Source organism: Thunnus thynnus, chromosome 15 (assembly GCF_963924715.1).
Source record: "Thunnus thynnus chromosome 15, fThuThy2.1, whole genome shotgun sequence".
Taxonomy (NCBI): Eukaryota; Metazoa; Chordata; class Actinopteri; order Scombriformes; family Scombridae; genus Thunnus; species Thunnus thynnus.
This window is the reverse complement of record NC_089531.1, coordinates 17286990-17311163: the sequence shown is the minus strand read 5'-3', so window position 1 is coordinate 17311163 and position 24174 is coordinate 17286990. Positions and strand designations below refer to the sequence as shown.

Genomic DNA, 24174 nt, shown 5'->3' with positions numbered 1-24174 from the left:
CCTGCTGGTCAACAGCACCGATGGTGGCTGTTGGTAACCCAGGCCTCGACTGATCTGGTATGGAAATCTGATTTATGACCCATATTTGATTTGACATAGGTTTTACGCTGGATGCCCTTCCTGATGCAGCCCTCTCCATTTATCCAGGCTTGGGACCGGCACTAAGAATGCATTGGCTTGTGCACCCCCAGTGGTTGGATTCACATATCCTACATCTATGTATTTGTTTTTTAGATGTATGCTCTTACTTCCAAGCTATCAACAAAAAAACATAGCAGGTGCACATGTCCAAACTTAAACTGAAAGATGGACAAGCCATAAACAGTTTCTTAAGATACTGCAACAGTAGGCAGGTAATTACATTTTTGCCCTGATTAGACGTTACTGTACAAATAGCACCGTCCCTCAGTGAAAAAAAAAGTGAGGTCCAAAGCATGGAAACAGGAAGAATTGCCAACAATATGGAAAAATGAAAAAGCTGTGTATGTACTTAGCAGTCATACTTTGGGTTTCACTTATACAGCCTTCATCAGTGTCAACTGATTTTCCGCTTCTTACTGTCTGGATGTTCACTCTATTAAAGGAGCAGCTGAACCAATTCAACATCTGGCACATGTGTGTACAGTACCTATATGTTGCATTAGCTAACGAAGTGGACAGAAAGTCGGAAGCTCTGAAAAACAGCAGGGACAGATATGCGCTGGCATACGGTTTCCTCCTAAACCTTTTATTTCTTGGAGCAACTTCAGCTTTATAATTACACCCTTGACCACTTCAATCCACCTTTTGCCCTACCTTTGAAGGAATCAGCTCTAAAAAAAAGTGCTTTTTCAACATGGGTCCAAGACCTCATCTGACCTTCCTCTTTTAGAGTATATATCTAGCTTAAGCCACAAGGACATGGATGTTAATTTTGGCTGTGTCGATACTCATCCGGATACTGTTGCCAATCTCGGATACTGCTGCTGTAATGAAAGAACATCAGTCTCAAGTCTCCGAGGCAGGTATTAACATATTTATTACACCGTAAAGAGAACAACAATACCAGAATTATACTGCAAAGTTTCACAGACTGACAGACCATAGTTTACAGCCCCAAAAGAATTAAAAATAAAGAAATAAAAGAAATAAAATCAACAAGAAACCACAGTTCTGACATAGTAGACTGGAAAGCTCTCTAGAGGACACTGACTCTAAGCGATGGAAAGACCGCCCAGTGTCAGCCTACCACTAACCTGTGGTTTTCATGTCTCAATTAAGTATTGCACAACAACTTCAAATCATTTGAGCTCTTTTTTTCACAATAAATTTTCTCAAGAGAACGCAAAAAAACCCCTCCCACCCCCAAAGATCAACTCACTCCCCCAGAATAATGCTACGGCCTTTGCTATTCACTGTTGGCCCCACATACCTCCCCAATGTTTGTTGATAAGTAGGAAATTGAAATAACATTTCCCCCTATTGTGAAAAACAGGCATGCCTAAATTCATAGCCTTAAGTGTTTTTAGTTTTTTACAAGCTTTGCCTTTTGTATATCCACCCTTTTGAATTGATCCCAGCTGACAAGTCGACAAGCACTTTAGCATGTCTTCACAACAGAGAAGAGAAGACGAGAAAAAGGTTGAGGGGGAACAAGGGAGAAAAAAGAGCAAGAGAGAAACAACATTTCTTTATCTGTGACCTTAGCTTGTATCATCGAAAGAGGAATCGACAACACTTTTCTTTAAAATTAGCACAATTTTTAAAATCTGTTCAAACAATTCAAACTCTTGATGCACTCTAGAAACGCCACAGGCATAAAGGAACATAACAAAAGTTTTTTTCAGTTTTTTTTTTCTCATTTCTATTCATTTATGTTTCATTTATTTATGAGGTCTGCATTGTTACCAAGTAGTGATATGGTTTTGCAGCTGTATGAGCTTCGACTTTGGATTTTTTATTTTCCTGTTCTCTTGTGCCCATTTGGTTTCGACTAGACCAGTATCAGCGCCGCGACTGATGCTCTTATCGTGCTGTAAGAGGTAGAGTGAGACTTGTTTGCCACCGAGGAATTTGTAGCAAAACACACATAGAGGAGGGAAGAAAGAAAAAAATAGAGCTTCTCAAAGAATTATTGAGCGATAATGTTTGTCTTAGTATTTTTTTTCTTTTTTTTTAAGCCAGGTTTGCCCTGATAATGATGAACACACATGTTATTTGTTGTATACTTTCAAATACACTAAAAACAGCTTGGCTGTTTCTTCACAGCTTCTGAGGAGTCGCTAGTAGGGTGTCAGACACCTTTTTGGATTGTTTAACCCTTTAGAGTCAAGAATGCAGGTGTGTTTTTTTATTTAGACGAGAGGGATGAGGAAGTACAGAGGGAGCAAACTGCCCAGAACCTTTGTGGTCCTCCACTTGTTCCTTGAGGTCAGAATTTGTAACGCGCTTCTGTGTAGCACCAAGGTGTTTGGGTGTTTGGGGTGAAGAGCCTTTGTGTGCGTCAGGGTAAGTGCTCTCTTACTGCGAATGAGAGGTTTGTTTGATTTACATTGAAGGTTTACAACAAAGCTGCGACTGATTTATTTGTGCCAAAAGAAAAAAAATGACATACACTGATATAAATAAATATAAAACAACTGCAAAATGGCATTGGTGTGAAAGCCCAGTCTCACATTCACCTCTTTAAGAATCAAAAACTTAACTGCTTAAAGCTGAAATGGGCACTAAATCCAACATTGGTGTAATGAGAAAATGCGCAAACAAGAATAAAATCTTTGAAAATATCTCAAAAATTTCTTTGAAAATGCTTACAGAAGTTATCAGTGTTCATGTCTCATTGGTTATTATTGCTCCAGTTCAAATGTAACACTGCTGTGAAATGTTCGTTGTGTTTAATTCACACCTTCTCATTTCACAATGCAAGATGAGTGCCACTGGTTTTGCTCCTTCCAGAACAGATTAAAATAAATGACTTTTATGACATTTAAATTGGTTTGTTCCATGAATGCGTGAACAAAACCACAGAAATAAATAACCAAATGTTTGTGAGAATAAACCTCTTTTGAAAATTGTTTAAATCAGGATTTTGGTCCTTGGTGTCAGTCTTTGGCTGTTTTTGGTGTTTTTTTGTTTATCACTTGTGTTAATACTGTGTGTTACCTGGTGCTTTGCAGTGTTAAAGCTGTCAATCGGAGTCTACACCTCTGCATTTGGAAAGTTAGTTTGTTAGAATATTTTCTTTTTTTTTTTTTTTAGTTTTTTTTTGGTTGTTTTTCAGTTTTTCTAAAAAATAACAAATATTTAACAAACGTTCAGTAATGTGCATGCACTGTCTGCAACTACTAAAAAAATGTTATGGCCGCTTTTGCTAGCATGTTGAAAAGAAAAAAAAAAGTAAGTGGTTTGGTGATTTTACATTTTTCCAACCCCCCCACCCCCAAAAATGTTAAAACAGATAATGCTATCACTACATACAAAATGGTTGATGAATTATGGCTCTATACTGACAACACAAGTATGCTGAAAAGAAGCATGCCGAAATAACCTCTGTGACAGTGCAAATACATTTATGTATGTCCCTTGTACAAAACATTTAGGTTAGCATTCCGCGCAACATGCTAGTTCTCAGAAAAGATCTGGGTCGGACTCAAGTAGCAGCTCTGAGATATAGCTTGTGTCTTTTCTTGAGGACGAAGGGAAGTAAAACTTATAGAACTACGGGTGATCTACCACTTACACACAGAATAGAAAAGCAGCTTGGAAAAATGATAACTTCTTTTTTTTTTTATCTCTTTTTGCACCAGCTAGAGAGAGAAAGAGAGAGAGAGAGAGTTATGAAGGACTTAGAGTTGTGACTGGTTGAAGTACTATGCATTGTCACAATTGTCCAACACATATACAATAAATAACCATTGGTGACATCACAGGACAGAAGTCTTTAACACCATGACATCTACAGAAAAAGAATAAGAACATGAAGAAAGATGAAAATGTTTGTCAGAGTTGAGACAGGATGGGGCGCAGAATGAGCTTCCTACTGAGTTCTCCATACTGTAGGTTTCAGCTCTGAGTGACCCAACGGCTGCTGTCTTGGTGATTTGACAGTCTCACCAGTGGGGATGATGACTTCACTTCCTGTTTGATAGCTTCTGTGACCCACCAAGCATGCATGTGTGAATTGTAGCCAGTACATACTCCACATGTGCAGTGGGCAAAGTTTTGTATCTTGTCCAAGAATTCTTCCTTTTACATCCTTCAGGGAGATGGATTTGTATTTCCCAGCCCACTGACCTGGATATTATTACAAGTGAGAGGGAAATAACATTGGTTGAACAGCTGGCTCTGCTTGCAATCTGCTGCACATCTGCCCATTTCATGGCAGTCGGTCTGTGGGCCAGAGATTCAGTCCATTCCTCTCCCCTCTCCAGGCAGAAAACTTATTTATCTATCCATCCGTCATCTCGTTCAGGGTATTTAAATCTGATATCTTTCTTTACAAAGAATATTGATGATGTCAGTCTTTCTGCTAGCTAGTTATGTTCCCTTGGTATGTTGTTTGGTAAAATGTTTTCTTGAGGTCAACTAGTCTCGTGTCCAAGGTACAGGAAGGAAATAAGCATTAATTCAAGGATGGGAAATAAAAACGTTTTAAAAAGGGGAGGTCAGATATACTTGTCTCGAGTTCACGGCTATCTCTGCTCAGTCTCTTTATATTTACAAGAAAAAATAAGATAAGCTACAATGACAACAACATTAACAACAACAGGCACAACGACAAACGGACAACGAGAATAGCAAGTGTAACGATAAAAGGATGTCAATATTTAAATTCATTCATTCAAAACAAAGAATATCTTTGTGTTTCTTTAAAGTCATGGCAAGTCAATATGACCTGATTATGGACCTCCTCCTCCTCTTTCTATGACTACGCTGCAAGATAGACAGAAGCATTGCCATCTCTTTCTGTTAGCCACGTTAGCTTAGTATCTTTGCAAGGCAATGTAGACAGTCATGCTGTTTGTGGGGTCGAGGGCTGGCTGTTACGCCCCGGAGGCCTTTGCCCTCATCCTCCATGTTAGTCTCTTAACGCGGTGTGCCATCCAGGGCAGAGGAGGACGGGGTGCTTGGGGTGGATGAGCGAGGGGTAGCAGCAGGCGGGGTAGCAGCCGGACTCCCAGTCCCGCTGCTTGGGGTGCAGGCGGAGGAACTGATGGGAGCAGGGGTCTCTGACCCTGGTACGCCTCCCTGCTGCTGACTGGCCTGCTGCTGCTGGGCCTGGAGGGTCTGACCGCAAACATGGTGGTGCTTCTCCCAGTCCTTATGCTGGCAGAAGGAGCCGCAGTAGCGTGCCGTGTTGCAACCGCTGCAGGTCTCACTGGCCTTGCGACCACAGTTCCAGCAGCTCTGACAGACAGAAAGAGACAAAGTTAACTAATACAAATCAATAATGCAGGAACAGGATTCACAATCAGATGGACAATTTGCCAGTTAAGCTGATGAACTTCTTATAATTGATAAAACTGTTTGGACCCTTTGTTTTATTTTATGCGTCTATTGACACAAAAGATAATCATGTATTTGATGACTGAATCAAACAGAGAACTACAGTAGCAAACACAGCGTGAAGATTAGCAACAGATATCAGTGCACCAGTCTGCGCATTAACTGAACAAGCCTCTGCTTTTACAACACTTCAGCTGAAAACAAATCACAGACAGATCAAAAACCCATCTTTTATTACACTTAGGGCCTCTTATATATCTTGGAAACCGCAGGGAGAGAATGTCAGGGCAGCTGCATATCCACAGGAAACAGAAGAACAAGGTTACAAACAGCTTTTGAAAATTCTCCTCCGGGGTGATTCTCTCTCATAAACATCACCCCTGCAATTAATGTCAGATGTGAGCCATATTTCTCTCTCACTTAACTGATTAAACGCCAAGGTCTCCAATGGTGATTAGCAAATGAAAGCTCCTTCCCTTATTTCCGCTCAGCTGAATTGGTAACACCTTTCTAAACATGGTAGCTACTCTGTCGGAAAAGAAGAGGAAGGAGGAAAGCACGGCTAATAGATACTTTGCTTTATTTTGCTTTCCATCCTGACTATAACGTCACTTCTAGTTACAGGACCATGTTCTTTGTAGGAGCTGGCAACAAAAGTGACAACAAGGAAAGATAAAATACCATAACTACCAAACAAAGCAATGAAGATGACAGTGTGTGCCTATGTTCCTACCTCGCTGGAGTCCTCCTGTTGGTTGATTATGGAGAGCGCGTCCTCGGCCGCCTGCCGCTTGGCCTCAGCTACCGTACGCTCCATCTTGGCCCGTTCACTGCTGATCATCTCATGAGCCTTACGCTCTGCCTCCGACACGGCTTTCTGCAGCTCTGACATGGCCTGTCGCTTCACCTCATTTACTGCCTCCTCTGGAAAGAGTGTGGAGACAGAGGAAGTCAAGCCTCCCGTACCTGCAATGTAGTTTGCAATATGTTATCCTGCCTTTGGGGATTTATTTTCAAAGACAATACTGGTAAGTTCCTTCATGTTTTCACTTTTGTTGTTACTATTCAGAAAAAATCTTGATATTTCAATGTTGGCTCTTTCTCTTTAATATTTACATCGCAATAGAATTCAAAACCCTTTATTCTTTTTTAAAACTACTGTATCATTAAAAATGTGCAGTCGCCATTCTAAACACTTTAAGAACTTTTCTTTTCTGAAAAAAACAAAAAATTTCCAAGCGACAACAGTAGAAGCTAAGAATGTTTTTCCCTAAAGATTCATTTTAAAGGCTGTTGCTTTCACTCAGTTTTAGAGACACAAGCTAAAAAAATATTCTCTCTAGTTCTGGAGATAATGAGAAGTATTTCACATGGCAAAGAAGTCAGACAGATATCAGATCTAAATGTTGTAAAGAGCATACTTGGTACATCAACACAAGACTCTCAAGCTGCTTTCATTAAATTATTCGGGAGGAAATATTTATCAACCCATCACGTTTGTGAACCACACTCTTTTGATAGTAATTGTGGCATGTTTAATTAGTAAGATCCTCTAATGGGTCAATGTGTGATGTTCTCATTTAAAAAAAAAATCTGAATTGATCTTATTTGAAGATGAGCAAACAAAATATATCTTTTTAATTTAAAAAAAATATCCTCGAGACAACAGTGTGAGCCAATTAATCCCAGGTAATCAACCAGAAAATGTGCTTTTGAGATGTGTTATTTTATACTTGTTTTGTGGAATGAATAACCTTGCAGTGCGGGTGTTAAGCGGTGGAATTCCAAGCGAACGTCAAAGCAAAAGGAGGGCTTTTTGTTTGCTCCCATCAAGCCTGTAACTTGACTAATTGTGTATGCAAATCAGGCAATTTATATTTAAATTATGCATTTCCATTGTGATCCCAGAGGCCCACGCGGTGAGGGGGAAGTGGGAAACCGGTAGGACACCGTGCAAGGTGCTTGAATATTTATCACCAACTGTAAACATTTTGCCCATTTCAAACAGATGTATTCACCGCCGCACTCCATTGTGTTAAAAATCCTATTTTGCAATCCTCCCTGGGTCACATTTAAATCAGTCTCTCCTCAGCCAGAATATATGCGACTGAAGTGAAAAGGATAGTGAATATATGGAGAAGAATGCAAAATAGCTGGCACCATTTATCCTACAGACAAAAGATAAATACAGCTTTATATTCGGAAAATATGCTTCACTTTACTTCATTTCTTTTGTACACATTACACTTGTATTACAAATGTAAAATTGTGATTTCAATGTCAGAAAGAATGTGTGCATTTCTAAAGACAGAGACATTTTCTCTCTGTTGTGATTGAGCTAAATTTTTAAACCAGGGTGGTTTTGTCTTTAACCTACTGTGCTGTTGAAGTCATGGAAATTGCCCTGGTGCCGTGTGATACACGCCTTGTGCATGGAATTGTGATTACACACCAAATGCCTCAGATGGAAGATCGATCAAAGCTGGTGAGGGGAGGAGAATAGTGGAGAGCAGGCAGTGTCCCGATGGTGATACTCAATTCAATTTAAATGCATATTACTTGTTCTGAGTATCTCACACATCATGCTTGGTCAAGCAAGGGGACCATTTCTTTTCTCCAAGGGGTTTAAAAAGCAGATATACTGTATCACTGACGGTGAATACAAAGTGGATTCCTCGAGCACTGAACCCTCAATGGAAAATTCTTTCAGTTTTTCAGGGCAGCGATAATGGTGATTGCAGTTGTGCTCATGAGTTTAAAGAATGCTCTTTGTGTACACTAAAAAATGTAATGGCAGCTAATGAAAACTGTTAAAGCAGCAAATTAGTTTCAATACTTGATCTTAACTGGTTCTACAAATTTCCACGACAGTTTTACTACAGTTTCGTTAAATGGAATATCTGCAATGTCTGTTGCTCTGTTGGATTACAAAAGTGCCAAAAGCAAAGAGATATCAAATGTTGCTACTGTACTTTTAACAGCAGAACCACTGAAGCAGCTGTAAAAGCTACTTATGTCCCTTATTTGACTGGTGCAATAAAATTATTTTATGATCTGACATCATATTTGGAGCGTGCACAATGTTGTGGTGACACTCATATTTTTTAAACTTCCTACTGTATCGAATAAGACACATTAATTCAAATCTAAAAGGGAAGAAGGATGCAGACAGTAGACTACATTGGAAGGAGAGGGGGGAATGCGGTTTAAAGGAGCGTTTCTTATCCACTTCCAGCTCTGAGTCATCTGGGTGAGAAAGATGGCCTTGACTTTTACAAAGCAAAATGGCTTAAAAAACTGCAGAGAGATCATGAGAAAGAGAGAAAGGATTTGTGTGTGTGTGTGTGTGAAGATGGCAGGCGTGGAAGTGCCGCTCACCAGCTTTCTTCCAGATCTCTTCTGGGACGTAGCCAGAGACAGGCCGGTGCAGCAGCTCCCTGTGAATTTCTGGGGAAACACAAAGACACAGCCTTAGCAATCAGAGATCAACTAATGTTTTGCATGACAAGAGTGCAGAAGACTGCAGAGCAAATCAACATGTTGTTAAACCTGTTGGTTTCTCTGACGATTCTTCAAAATGGTTGAAGAAATTGCAAAGTATGCAGTTTATTTGGCACTAATACAGTGACTTAACACGGCTCAGGGTTCCAGGTATACAACTGACTGTCATTAGTATAATTATGATAACATATATTGTGTCTCTAGATGATATGTCCTTGTGGCAGCATATACAAACATAGCAGCAGGAGACCAAGAATTAACCCCTGGGGGACTCCACATTCAATACCTGCCTTTCTAGACTTGCTGACAGAGAGAAACACCGTCACTTTCATGTAGGATTCATCATAGGGTTGAAAAATGACAGATTGTATTTACAGTAGTTAAAAATGTGGTGGGAAGAGGATCAAAGAAGTAGGTGGAATTAATATTTCAAACAATGTTTGACAGATGTTCAATTTAATATGTAAAACCATCAAGAAAGACTAAAAGTAGTGGAAATCCCAGTGGAGAATTGTAAAACAATTTTCTTGAAAAGGCTTGAAATGAAAGTCTTTACTAAGTTTGACAAAACTCAATATTATTTATATATATTGATTGAAATTACCATAAGTCTGTCACTGAAACATATGGGATTGTGACCATTAAGCAGCCTTGTAAACACACAGATGCCAATTTCTTTGCCACTATGACTTATAATAATATGTGTTATACTCTACCTGGTGTTGCGTTGTCCTGTGCTGCAGGGCTCTGTTGCCTTGACTGCCCACTAGCGGCACCCTTTTTCAACTCTTCAGCATCACTGTATCGTCGGATCCAGTAGTTGAGCTCCTCACGATCGGCCTCCTGGCACCGCCGCAGTACCGTCAGCGAGCGCCTTGTCTTCTCCACCATGTCCATGATACAGTTCAGCAGCTGGAGGAGACAGGGAGCGGACAAGGCGCTGAGTTTACACATAGACATTGATGGATCGATAAATGAAATTCAGCGAGGTTATAGTGGTGGAGGGAGGGATTCTGAATTGAAGTCATTTGTATTTATCATCTGTATGATGGAATTTAATAATCAAACACAAGGTGTATTTACACTCTCTGGTTTGTCAAGTCGCACCTATCATGGATGATGCTAGTGCCTCTGACTTCATCATTTCAATCAAAAGTATATTTGTGTTCACATTACATCATCGCTTGATCGATCTTCACTGCATACCAACAACACTGAGGTGAAATAGCATCACAAACCTGACACTAAAGAGTGCAGGTTTGAAGGGACAAATAAAGCCAAATTTATTTTAGTAACAGTTATCTCCTTCAAAATGTCACCTCTACTCACTCATCTAGATGAAAAAAATGGAGGCTGAGTACACATATAACAATTTATGTTGTATTTATATTATACTTGCAAGCATGCGCACACACATCTCCACTCTATAACTGTATGAACAACCTATTATTGTTTTTTATTATTGACCATTAGTGTTGTATGCATTATCTCATTTTTAAAGGTTAAGTCCACAAAACCACTAAACTTATTTTGTATACAGAAATTAATAAAAACAAAGTTTCTGTTAACAGTAGATCTATAGTGTAACAAAGACTTTTAGTAAAAAGTTAGATATTACAATTTAATAGGACTAAAATTAAAATTCATCCAATCTCTATTATTTACAGACAGAACTGAGGGGTATAGTAATATAAAAATGTTATTACTTTTCTTACATGGTCAAGGTGCTTCCACTCCTCAGCCCACTCTCTGTCTGTCAGCCTGTGGTCAATCACTTCTTCCTGCCTGGTCCCTGCATGCATACCTAATGAAAGAAAGAAAGAGAGGAAGAAAGACAGATAGATAGACAGAAAGATAGAAAGATAAACAAAGGGCAAGTCAGTATGACAAAGAGGATCAATGTAACATTACTCCATCATTCCCTTACTCTCCTCTTCATCTATTCTTTATTTGGTCTTTGTTTGACACTCTCTCCCCATCCATTTCTTTCTCCTCCTCCCTCATTCCCCCTTTTTCTTTGCTCTCTCCCATCCTGAGGGCAGGACTCAAATGACTGAGCTTCTGGTCCAATAAACATCCATCACAAGGCGAGACATGGTAAATGTCTCTCCTATTTTTAGAACAGAGCAAAGTCGTCATTATACAGCTTTATCAAGGCTTAGTCCTGAGGTCTCAACTTCAGTTTGTGCTCTCTGGGGCAGCAAGATGGTTGAATGTGCTCTGAAAGACGGTCTGTCAACTTGCTGTACCAACAAGCATCTACCAGGCTGAAGTTGACACTGTTTGATGATCATTATTATTAAAATTACTGATCTTAGTGGTATATAAAGAGCTCAGAAGCCTGAGAAGTGATGTAAAAATGATGTAACTGTTGTAACTGTTTACTTTTTATATGAAATCCTCTTGATGTTTCTCTTAGTACTACTGCAGAGTAAAAGCTCTGACAGTATGCCATTTAGTGGGATTGGTTTGTGTGTCAGTTTCCAAATGTGTGCACACACACATGCCCATATACTGCCAATGTCCTCACCAATGGGTCTGGCTCTCTCGCGGATCTCCCGATGATTGGAGGCGGGGTGTCTGTAGGTGTCCCGATAGTGATGGGCGATGGCCATGTCATCCAGCCTGTAGTGCTGCGGAGGGAGCGGGCCCGGGTGAGGCAGGCCGTTGGGTTGGTAGGAGAGCCCATTGGATGGGCTGAAGCGCTGGGCGGGGCTTATGGTGCAGGGCCGCTTATTGGGGTGAACATCTGGGTGCAGGGCACCATCTCGCTCAAAGCCGTTCTCTTTGGTTCTGGGTGGAAACAGAGAGAGAGAGTTTGTAGTTCATTGTCACTGCATCTGGCACTGTATGTTAATAGGTTCTTTTTCCAGTGAGATGAGATAGTTTTCATCTGTTTTTAATGGAAATCAGCTGTTTGCAAGGATCTCAAGTGACAAAACATTATGAACAAAGGTGAACTATTTCACACTTCTGAATTCAGGCCAATCATCCAAATGTTTTTTTTTTTTTTTTTTGTAGTGTTGTTACCAGACTTGACCACATTCTTGTTACAGTAACAGCAGATAACAATGGGCCTGGTGAGGCACAAAGAGTGGATCAGGAAAAAAGAGACAAGGAAATAAGTGGCGGAGAAAGGAGAGAGTACACAAGCTCAAATCACTATGATGGCAACATCAAGGTTCACTTCTTGGAACCCAGTTATTTTGTAAAAATACCTGAATCCAAAACTGTTTGTAGCAGTTGTTACATACAAGCCAAACTTGAAATATATCATCACAACAATAGTTCCCCCCTTTCATGTAGTAAAGGCTTGAGTTGACCTGCTAACAGACAAAGGAACTGCCATGAAAGACTGTTTTCCCGGGAATCATCTTGAAATTCTTTCATTATAAACATACAAATGCGCACAAACAGTAAAGCCTGAGCGCGCGTGCTCATACAAATTACAGACACACACATACAGTACTCACACAAGTAGCTTCCAGGGGATCATGTGGATTTTTGTTAGCCTGCTTCTGAAGATTAATGTAGCCAGGTGTGTCTGTGTGTGCGCATGCTTGCACATGTGTGTCTGTGTGTGTGTTCTGAGCTTTGTCAGTTCACAGTTAAATCTTGCCAACCTCCCCCCTTCAGTTTCCTCTCTCTCTCTCTCTCTCTCTCTCTCTCTCTCTCTCTCTCTCTCTCTCTCTCTCCCCCCATCTCTCTTTCCGATGAACAGATTGAACTTCTTAATGAGCTGTTTTTATGGGCTCCTAATGCTCATCTACAGCTCTCCATATGCTCTATCCCTCCATCCGTCCGTCTCTCCCTGCCTCCCTCGACTCATCCATCCATTCTTGTCCCCCCCCCCCCCCTTCCCCAACCACAGTCTTATCTCCCCAGCCTTCCTGCTGCAACAATGTTTATATCTACAGGCACTGGAGTACACACATGCACACATGTTCACAGTCACTTATACAACACACTGATGTGAACACACATATTGTAATTTATCAACTGTAGATACAAATATGCCCAATTTGCATCCACATTCCAGCCCATGCCCTCAAATTTTAATACATTTTTACTCACATATAGTGGCAAACATAAATACTGAATTATGAAAACTTTGTCTGGACCCCTGCTCTGTCATTATAAACACACACACACTATGTCAAGATTTCAGAAAGTGGGTTCATATCTGTGTTTGGTAATGTGATAACAACATGACTGCAGGAGCATCTCACAATGAAGAACATTTGTATACAAATACAGTAATTTCTCAAAGAGTGAATGGGAACTTTTTATTTTCTTTCCGCTTAACTGAGAAAGGAATCAGGTCTTTATTTGAGACTGGCTGTTATATGAGGCCGACATTTTATTCCTAATATCTCTTGTTTTACAAGTAAATTTGATCAAATTTTAGTAGAAAGCCTCCCCGTTTCCCTGTTTTTGTGTCCTGTTTCCCTTTTCTGATTTATATACTCAGTTTCTCTATCTGTTTCACAGTAAAAGCCTTCCAGCAGGTCAAGGGTCAACTTTCATTTCCTTGGAAGAATTTCATTGTGAAACATCTGCAATTGTTGACAAATGCTGACTTTCATTTAAAATAGCTTAACATCAAGACAGAATGACAGAGTGGAATTGATTGGAATTAAATTAGTGAGAGAGAAGAGTTTTTAAGAAAGGGTTAACAGAGCTTTGAGTATGATGTGATTATGTTGTTGCATGTAAGAAAATATTTAATGGCTTAATTTGCCATGCGAGCCATTACAGTACCGATTCTGATAATTTTGCACCTCTGGTTATTATTTAAATATTAGCTTTTGTGAGAGAATTAGTGGTTTACATTTGTTTTTTCTCTTGTGCCTTTTGTACTTTGATATTCCTGGTCTGACTCCTGCAAACCATGGTATTAATCAGGACCAATTTATAGCGTATCGTTTGTAATTAAGGATTCCCATTCAAATTCCAATATTCTGACATAGGGCTCCAATAAGAGGAAATGCAGAGCAGAGGTAAGCAGAAACGAGAGGTGCTTAGCCAGCCGTATAGGTGCTGGAGCCTCATCTGTATGTGTTATCAGCCCATCTCCCTAGACACACACACACACGCACACACACATACACACACACACACACACACACTTTCACACTGGATAGAGAATCATGTCTACACACATGCACACACACACACATTCACACAAACATACCACATTTTCTCATTGAATACAGATGCCTACTTACTTTTTCTTTCTCTCCACATATTCTCTCCCTCTCTCACACATTTACACACACACACACACACAGACACGCACACACCTTTTCCCCTAAGCTCACTCCCCTATGCACCAGACAGCCTGCAAATATGCAGGTATTACAGAAAAAAGTCTGCCTATCTGACTGTTGGGGGAAAAGAGAGGTGAGAATTATTAATATTGCATTTGGCATTTTTGTCCCTCAGCAAATATAAAAAGTACATTTTCCACCCTCCCCTGCCTGTATTAAAAATTTCTGACCCTTAGGAATTACTCTTTATTTCAAAGGACCACATTGTACTCGAAGCACAGGCACAAACTCACAACAAAGCACAAACAAAAAACACTCCCAAATTTCTTTCCAATAAGTTAAAAATGCTTAATGGTGTGTAATGAAAGATTGTTTGCATGGATCTGTGAGTATTTACTCCAACTCTACTATTTAAAATGTACTTTATTGAGTTAGGAATCAACCGCAGACTCAAACATGCACGCGCTTGCTGTCGGCCTAGACGGGTTTCATTCTTGTTTCCGTTTCTGCTGCTTTGGGCTGAGACTCTTGGAAAGAGAGGCTTTTACAGTGCTGTGTGTTCGTGGACAGCACGTCTCAGTGCTTGTCCATTAGAGCAGGGAACATTGAGTCATTACCGAAGTCTGTGACAACAAATGGATGTAATGATTTGGCTGGCTGTGGTGGGGGAGTTGTACTGATGCAGAGAGAGAGACACACACACTCAGAGACATACTGTGTACTACTTACACACCCAATCAAGCATGGAGGTAAATAATAACCCACGTATCAAAAACATACACAGCAGAAGTATTTGAACACATTCATCGACACTTTTCACGAAGGCACAGCTTTCTTCCTTCTTTTTTTCTATCTTCAGGATATGTGTGTGTGTTTATGTGTGTGTGTGTCTGAGTGTAGCCAGGTCTACTTTTCCCATCAGTTCCTCTCCTCAATTCTGGCCCATTAAAAGCCGGGAACTGAGATGTCCAATGGAGCACGTCACGAGGCCTGGTGGCGCACTGACAGACACTTCCCCATACATATATTAACACATCACACTATTGCCTTGCATTGGCTCAGCTTGTGTCTGTGGAGTAGTGTATGAGTTCATGGGGATGCCGGCAGACTCAAAGGGATTTATGCATGAGATCAGATAATAGAGGAGTAAAAAGCCTCAGCTGCTTTAATGTTTGGAGCTGGTAAATGTATAAACTCAACATTTCCGCCCCGTAATCATGTAATGATCCAAACGCAATTTAAGACTCAAAAAATATTAAAGTCCTAATTTCAATTTGGTCCCCACTTTCTGATTGATGTACCTGTCTGGCGTCCTTCTCTTGCCGTTCTCGTTGACATCCAGCAGGAGTTCGGAGGAGTCCACTGGGGAGGTGGTGCTGGTGTCCAGGAGCAGCTGCTCATGCTGGGCCAGGTACTGTGCTGGGTTCTGCTTCGCCAGCCTTGCACAGTGAAGGAGTTCCCTCTGAAGGAGTGGCAGGTTGGCCTACAGAAGGAAACAGCAAAGGAATTTTAACAAATGTGTGCTTTAGACAACACTGACAACCATTTGTTGTATCCTGGGAAGAAAAGCAAGAATATAAATATTTCATCTCCCTTTTTGCATTTCAAAAAAATGTAAAACAATAAAAGTCACTTGCTTGGTCACTCACTCCTCTTTCTAAGAAGCTCTTAGCATTTTTGCTAATTTGAGAAACAGTGACAATAATCTGTCAGATTCTGAGCTGAGCTGTTTATATTAAAATGTTTTAAACATGTGTCTTGAAGTGGAGCTTTGGAAGTGCAAAAAACAGAAAAATGCAAAAGCAGTTGTGTCTGAGCTGCATTAAAGGTAATCTTTACATATAGATATCTGCATTCTGCATTCATTACAAGATTTTGGTACCGGAAGTGTTCTGGTTTCCATTTGTAGTCCGGGTAGTATTGACCAATCATGTTTGAGCAGGCTTTGATTGCATGCAGGTACACAGTCCGTGTGGAGAGCAAAAGAGGTGGAACGCATTGGCCAAAACCAATCTCGGAACCCATCGGCTATTTTCTGATGACGATTTAACTTTTCTTAAGCTTGTTATAAAAAAAATTTATCTGCATTCATTCTGTTTATAGACATTAGCTGAAATGTCCTCTGGACTGTCTCAAGTTGCTAATTTGACTGTAAATGTCGACCGGCGTCACACAGAGCGTTGTGTGCCTGATGCGTGTTTTCGTCAGCTCGCATTGTGTTGTCTCGTCACTTTTTGGATAAGCTAGCAAAACCGTAACCTAAAAAGTTGTTTATTAGCTCAATCTTTGCCTTAACCGCAACATCACCGCTAGATGTCACTAAATCTTACACACCGGTCCTTTAAAGGTAATCAGAGTCAATTTAGGCTCTTAAAAATGATATATGCAATTGCCATATACAAATTATACTCTCTCTATCTCTGTGATTTGGAACAAAATGTAAATCTCAATAATTTTGGACTGACATCAAGCTTGTTATATAGATATATCTCATAACACATAAACATTTACTGTCCTTCAGAGAGAACAGAAAGCCTCAAACTCAAAAATAAAAATGTAATGTTATAATGAAAGTTTCTTCTCACTGCCTTAGATTTCCAAAAACACCAATTTGAGGTAACAAGAGATCCATTTCTTCCTCCGTTTGCTCATTACCACTGAACCACTGCCACTTCCTGTGACCCAGAGTGCATTAACACCCAAAAGAATTTCTCTGTGGCATATACATTTATTTTTTAAAGAAACAACAGCTATTTTGAATCTCTTTGACATAACAAGGGGGTCTGCTTTCTTGTGCAGAGTTACAGGGTCATGCAGGTATGTGAGGATCGACTTCAAAGACATCTGATGGGTTGCATTTTGAAGCAAGAAGATGAAAGTGTTGCGTCAGTAAGGTTCAGAATGAGAGTGGGGGCTATTTTGGCGAGGTACATCACAGGAGCCTTTGGAGGGGCCATCTTTGCAAGTTTTCAGTCTCTTAATCTTTGTTTTGTCCTCAACTTAATCTCTCTCTAAGTCTCTTGCTTTGTTTTTTCTTTCCTCATTTCTTTCCATTCTTATAATCTTCTTCATGATTTTATTCACTCCATCCTTTTTTTCCTCTCCCTGTACTGCATAAGTTGTCGGATTTGCTTCTTTTTCTTTGACCATTCGATCTTGTCTTTGCCAACTGCATAAAGACTTAATACCCGTAAAACACAACTATGAGTTTTTAAGGAGTATTTATGTTTCATAATCATATGAATATCCCTCTCCAGTAGCTGGCTGTAGTAAAAGAAATGCCAAGCGCTGGCCTTCAATTTACCTGCCCGAGTTAATGGTCCGTTAATAGTTTATGATCGTAATTACCCTCTGAAAAAAGAGCATTAAATAGATTGCTTTGACCCTGGTGAACTCATCTTTCATTTATTAGAGGTCATCCTAATTGCCGGAGATGTGGGATGCATTAACAAAAAGACTGAGTCAAGAAATGCCGACCACTGAAGAGACTGGATCATTTTTCATATGATAAAGTGTGGCGATTTGCCTCTGTGTAGTTACGGTAACCAACATCTGCACTTGCATAAAAGGAAAATTTCAAGTAGTTTTTCAGCAGCCACAGCTAAAATCCAGCCAGGATGATTTATTATGAAAATACTGGATCTGTCATTTTGTCAAACAGTGCCAAAAAACAATTCACAATGTGCCACGTTCAGGATATGCTGCACTTCATCAACTTTCTGTTTCTGTGTAATTTTCCGTTGGTGGAGAATCTAGGTGACTTAGTTTTTGCACGTCTGTATTGTCCTATTTCAATTATTTCCTATCACAACTCTCTGTCTGCTTAGCTAAATGTGTTTATTCCTGTGGCTGCGACTCGCAACACGCCTGTCACTTCAGCACAACACAAGAAAAACAAAACACTTGACAGCTAAGAGGAGAGCAAACTTAAAAAAAAGCACACCTTTAACTTGAAACCAGAGAAACATTGTTACTTTGTAAGCCTGTTGTCTCGTGTGGCGGGCGTCCTGCCAACACATCACGTCACTGGCGCTGTGTGGTTTATGATTGCCTCCTTCCAGTAAAGAGTCCCAACCAATTTGCGGTTTAGTATTAAGAGAAGGGGAAAGGAGTTGAGTGGGTTTGGGTAGGGGTGGGGGTGGGGGTTTGAAGGGGTCGGCTTGATCTAACATTAGCGTAATGAAAAACTCTGAGCCCTGACGCGCATTGTTGCAGCTGCGCTTCTACGCACCTATAAAAGCTCCCCCACACCTCCAACAGCTCTCTGCTACCATATGGTAGCTGGCATTAAAGGCCCCGCAGTGGGAAGACACTAAAATTAGACTGGGGAGAGCGAGAGGCAGAGAAGTAGCGATGGAGGGAGAAAAAAAAAAACAAAACAGTTGCATCTTTGATTCCGCAGCCATCCCGGTGATACACTAACCATCTGGCGAGGAGAGGAGAAGGGAAGGAGGGACTGGAGGATGGATGGATGAATGGAGAATGGTAGATAAACAGAGACAGGAAAGGGATAAAGATATGAAGGGAGATCAAATGAAAAGAGAGAAAGAGGAAGAATACTTAAGAATAAAGGAGGGGTGTAAAGAAAAAAAGAGGGAGGACACAAAATCCCTGTTTGTGTTGTTAACAGCCATTTACGGCTGTTCTTGTGGGACCAATTTCTGCCGCCCACATCCACGCAGGACATCAGTGGATTGGATAGGCTTGTGAATGTCAGTTCACACATGCAAACATCTGCAAATGCACACATGCATGCGCACAGAGACAGAGTAAAGTGAGATGATATCGTGTTCAGGGAGAACCAACTGTCTTGTTTTCATAAATAACATTTAGCCTACCTCATACCTGTCACTCAGATTCAAATAGAAGACGTAGAGAGAGAAATAGATGAGGACTGAGGGGGGAAAGAGGAAAAAAAAAAACGGGTGGAAAGAAAGTGAAAAAGTGAAAGAGAGTCTTTCCAGAGGTGTGTAATAGAAACAAATGAGCTTTGTGTTAAATGTTAGGCTCGTCTCTGCTCTTTCAATACAGCGCTGATATTGATCTCAGCTTCACCAAGACCCCATAACATGATCTGAACTGCAAGCGGGCAGTACATCCCTCAATATAAACCCAAGTCCCATTTGTCATCTTTGACTAGCAAAACAAATCATAACACCACCACCACTACTCTCACTATGAGACTGCTTCAACTCACCAAATCCTGCAGACATTCAGAATATGCACCTATCTAACACAAACAGTCTAAATGCACATAAATGGCTACTGTTTCATGTGGAGTTACAAACAGAAAAAAACGCCATCCCTCTTCATTTTTATCTCCCAGACTGGAATAAAGAGACGTAAGGTACACTGTTGTGACTGAAACAAGATGACCGGTGACAAATGGGCTGAAGCGAAGGCACGGCTGGGTGCTTAAGAGAGCGCTCCTTCCGCTAGTAATACCACGCTAATAGCTGAAAATGGGAAATACTTGCTGAAGATGTGGCTTTGCGGGATGAACAATCAATGACAAAACAAGCCTAAGAGAAGAAAGAGGAGGAGGCTGGAAAGGAGTGTATGAAAGGGGACGTTGTTCATGTAGAGAGGCACAAAACCACACTCATTTTGCTCTGTTCCAGCACACGTTAAGCAAGTTTCTTAAAAAAAAAAACAACAAAAAAAACTTTTTTCCAGTTCAAATATTACAAAGACACATATTCTGTACAAGGTTGCTGGTTAAAAAGAGTGAACTAAAAAGAGGAAGATCAACCTCAGCACTGAAATGACTTATGCTCTGTTTAATTTGTCGGAGGGAGAAACAGACATATTGAGCAAGAGAGAGGGAAAAAACAGATGATGTGAGAGACAGAATGAGAGCGACAGTGTGTTGTGAAACTGCAGAAAAACTGAGTGAGGAGCAAGAAAGAAACAGGTGAAGATTAGATACAAGACAGAGATGCAAAGAGACTGCACAAAAATAGGGGAGAAATATCATGAACATAAGTATGCACATCTGGGTCTGGGCTTGCTAAATGTTTTCCAGATTTGGTCAGATCAGACGGGCAGGCAGGCAAACCTTATGTAGTAATTGCATATACACAAATATCTACCTTCAGAAAGGGTATGACAAAAGGTCGCAGAGGGAAGTTGGTGGCTTCTTGGAGCTTGGAGTGAAATTCTTCGATGGTTAGTGTGGAATTCTGGAGGAGAGGGAGAGACAGAGAGAAAACACATGAATCCATGTGGAAGGCATTAAGTGATAATATTACTTATTGGAAGCTAAGCTATATCCTGGCCTGGAGTGAATGTTTCGGGTTTTGTAATAGGAAGCATATGGTGCAGGCCACAGTGAAAGACCCACAGAAAACAAAGACACACATCTCCCTCAATTAACAAAACAAATACACATGCAGAAGTTTGAGTCACATCATCAAGGAAAAAAAAAAATGCTGCGTGAGGGACAAATGTGTTTAATATTTTACCAGGTGTGCTCTTTTTGAACATGGTTGTGAAAATGAGTGTCAGTGGACGTTAATACATGAATATGATGATTATTGGATTATTTTAATAACCAGCTACCCACATATGTATCTAAACAGTTGAGTTGTTTGAAGACATTTCAGTCTATTTTTTATACAAACATACATAGAAGTCTGCTTATTTGTTATTCTCAGTAGTGGCTGAAAAAACTCAAGATTGGTGAATTTTTGCCGTGTTAATTCATTTCCAGTAATATAATACATGTTTTGCACATGATATTGAGAAATTTCTCCTGAAACTCCTGTTTGTGTAACTGAACTTTGTTTGGAAGGATCAAAGGGACCAAAATACATTACAGTAGCATGTGGTGGACCAGGCAAATATGCAGTAGACAGGAAGTGGGGAGTATATTTACTGTGAGTGGGTATTTGTATGTTTTCTATGGTTGCAAACAGAAGGTGTGTATGAGTGTGTGGTTGGAGCTGTGGGGGGTCAAAAGTGGGTTATGTATTCCAGTTTATCAACCTTCCACACCCAAAACCAAGTCTAGTTTCTGTCTCTCCTTCTTCTAACTCGCCTTGATGACATGACAAGACACCAGTGACACTATTTTTAATTTTCAACATGAAGTATTCCCAAGATGCAGCGAAGAGCGAAAGAGTGAAAAACAGGGAGAAAGAGGTGAGAGGTGCACATGGGAGAAGGATCTGCTATATAACAAGCAAAAATACAAACAAGAAAAAAAAAAAAAAATCAAGCGAGACGGAGAACATAAAAAAAACAGAAGATATTATTTTTCCTCCCCACACTCTCTGTGTTATTTCCCAGACCTGAATTTTGTTACATTCAGCCTTACATCTGTTCGCCCAGATTGCGTAGGGGCTGTTCTTGACAGCTAGTGAAACCTCCTGAGTCTCCCTCTGTCCCTCTCCCCGGCACACAACTAGCTAATTAACGGTGTCACTCTTTTCAATAAGGCAGGGGGAGGGACAGAGAGACAGTGAGCGAGAGAGGAGAGGAAGGGGGGGGAGGGTAGGGGGATGTGGGAGGGAGGTATGCAAGCCAAAAGGACACAGGAGAGGCATGTGCATATGCAGACGGTGAGAAAAATAAACATAGTGAAGCCAAAAGGAGGCTATGCTCTGTGTGGCTAATTAAAAAAATTCCTCCCTCCATCTCCTCCGCCTCCTCCTCCTCCTTGCTGCACAACATTCAATCACTATTTCTGTATTCCCCTGCTTGTTATGCTCAAAATTTCTCTGATCACATAGACGTGTGGTAAATCTTTAGATTTGCACATGTATTTTATACCAAATGCTCTCGATGATATAGCCTTGATATAACCATGTCAGCTAAGCTGGAGAAACGCATCTGTCTTATCAAATCTCTCTTGGATGAATGTATTTTGATGTTTGTGGGCTTGATTTGTATTTTGCAGTATTAGTAATGCTGAATCTCAGGTGAAGAAAATGTTTTTTTTTTTCTCACTTTTTTATAGTTTCAGTTTTGTTGTGTTGTATGTTGTGTTATTTATGTAAAACAAATCATAACATGAGTCTGGTGTTAAAATAAGAAGTCTAATCCTTTTTGCTCCGTGCCTCTAGTTTTCCATGTTGCTGCATACACTATGTGTTATTTTATATAAATAAATGTAATGCAATTAAATCTATAGTGGATAATGTGCATAAAGACAGTAGTCTCCTGGTTTGAACATAATACCATGGTTTCATTAGGCACTGTGTTACACTCAGTAATGGGCCGTAAAGTACTGATGGATGTCAATCTAGAGGCAGAGATTTGAAAATCTCTCTAAGTGTTTATTTTACACTAATGTCTAAAGGACCAGGTGGGTGAGGTTTCTGACATAAGGAAATAAAAGGCTTAAAAAATCCCAAAGGAGGTTTCATAATCAGTGATACTTCAAAGTCGTGCTTCCCTGTGACTGACAACTAACCTGACACTATTTAAACTTCTGTGATTCAGTAAACCTCTTCCATCTGGCACTGCAGGCATGCTGAACACATTTTTCTCAAATAACCTGCTAATTGATTCACTTACTGTATTGCTGCTAACTTAAGGCCTGGTGTCAACTTTCACTCTATGAGCCCTTTGATCTAAAGCTCACATACAGAGCAGCTACTCACCACTAGTCCCAGCACTAGCGTGCGGACCCGCTCGCCGATTTCAGGTGAGATGTCGTTGCCAAACTGTTGTAGAGTTGTGAGGAAACGCTTGAGCTTACTAAGCTGCCGGGCGCCGCAGGCTGGTGGCAGCTGCTGGTTGGCCAGCGAGGATGAGGAGGAGGAGCTTGGACCGTTACTGTAGCCGTTGGGAGGTGACGGAGCGCCGTTGAGCGCCGTAGGAGAGTGGCTACTGCCATTGGTTACTGGTTGAGAGAAAGACAAAGAATACAGCAAAATGAAAAATATTGATACTTTAAAAGTTGTTCAAAATCATAAGTTGGTGACTATCATTTCCATAGAAACACAATGTTGTGCAGAAGTAACACTGCCTTCTCTCTCTTTTGCTATATATAAATAACCAAAAATAACATAAAATCCAGAATGCGCCTTTAACACCAACAAAGGAAACAACATAGGTCAGCTTCATGGAGACCTAACCACTGATTTGAAATGATTTACATTCCCCCGAAAACATTTGCAATCCTCAACATTTGTTTCCAATCATCGCAGTGTGTTTGATCCTTTGCGGCATCCTCCCATAAAAAAACATATTTCTGCATTTGGAGACATGTTGCCTCTCTGCACCTCCTCACTTTCCCTCCCTCCCTGCAGTCTAAACAAGCAGGGACAGTGTGACCCCCGTCGTGCCAGAGCACAGGAGCTGTGTGTGTGTGTGTGTGTGTGTGTGTGTCTGTGCGTCTATGTGTGTGTTGGGGGAGTTGGTGTACAAAGAGATACAAGGCGGCATAAAGCTTTCTCTCTAATGAGATTAGGTTTTGACTAGCGATCCACTCACTCCCCTTCTGGCCGCCGTCCAAAGCCGCCACTGTAAAGAGAGGAGAGAGACGAGATACTCAAACTGCATCTGGTAACAATTACGTCGGGTGGAAATCAAAGCATACTGCTTTGTTAAAACCTTCGGCATGCGTAATGAGAGAGCTGGGCCTTTCCTCCCTCATCGCACGGAAGCCCCGACGTTAATTGTGGAGTGTGAGTGTTTGCAAGAAAGAGAGAGAGAGAGAGACAGATACAAAGAGAAATGGAGAAAGTAAATACTAGAGACTAAGAAAGGGAGAGCAAGTGATTGAACGAGAACAAAATGATGCCTCTGTTGAAGAGAACCCGCACTACTAACACAGACTTGAGGGCTCTGAGTATTTTGAACGGCAGGGCCTTTGATTATTTGATTCTAGTGCTCTCCATGCAAGTGGTTAAGTATGCACTTCTAAGTGAATACTAGGGTGTAATTTGCTCGTCACAGACTATGTGCACGT

The 24174-nt window shown here is 40.6% G+C and overlaps 1 protein-coding gene across 4 annotated transcripts in view; it reads right to left on the bottom strand.

Annotated features, from left to right (window-relative positions):
• Positions 1-1000: 1000 nt before the first annotated feature.
• The window catches only part of runx1t1 (RUNX1 partner transcriptional co-repressor 1), a 58518-nt gene continuing 35344 nt past the window's right edge, over positions 1001-24174 (bottom strand). The window contains exons 3-11 of one of the 4 annotated variants that reach the window (XM_067613095.1): positions 22862-23103; positions 20348-20437; positions 15557-15738; positions 11516-11778; positions 10692-10789; positions 9702-9897; positions 8863-8931; positions 6218-6450; positions 1001-5385 (exon numbers count right to left, since the gene is read on the bottom strand). In XM_067613095.1, coding sequence (XP_067469196.1) covers positions 5065-5385; positions 6218-6450; positions 8863-8931; positions 9702-9897; positions 10692-10789; positions 11516-11778; positions 15557-15738; positions 20348-20437; positions 22862-23103 — 1694 coding nt within the window. In that variant the 3' untranslated portion in view covers positions 1001-5064. The remainder of the gene's footprint in view (positions 5386-6217; positions 6451-8862; positions 8932-9701; positions 9898-10691; positions 10790-11515; positions 11779-15556; positions 15739-20347; positions 20438-22861; positions 23104-24174) is intronic. The other 3 variants (XM_067613097.1, XM_067613096.1, XM_067613098.1) reach the window with 3 other exon arrangements.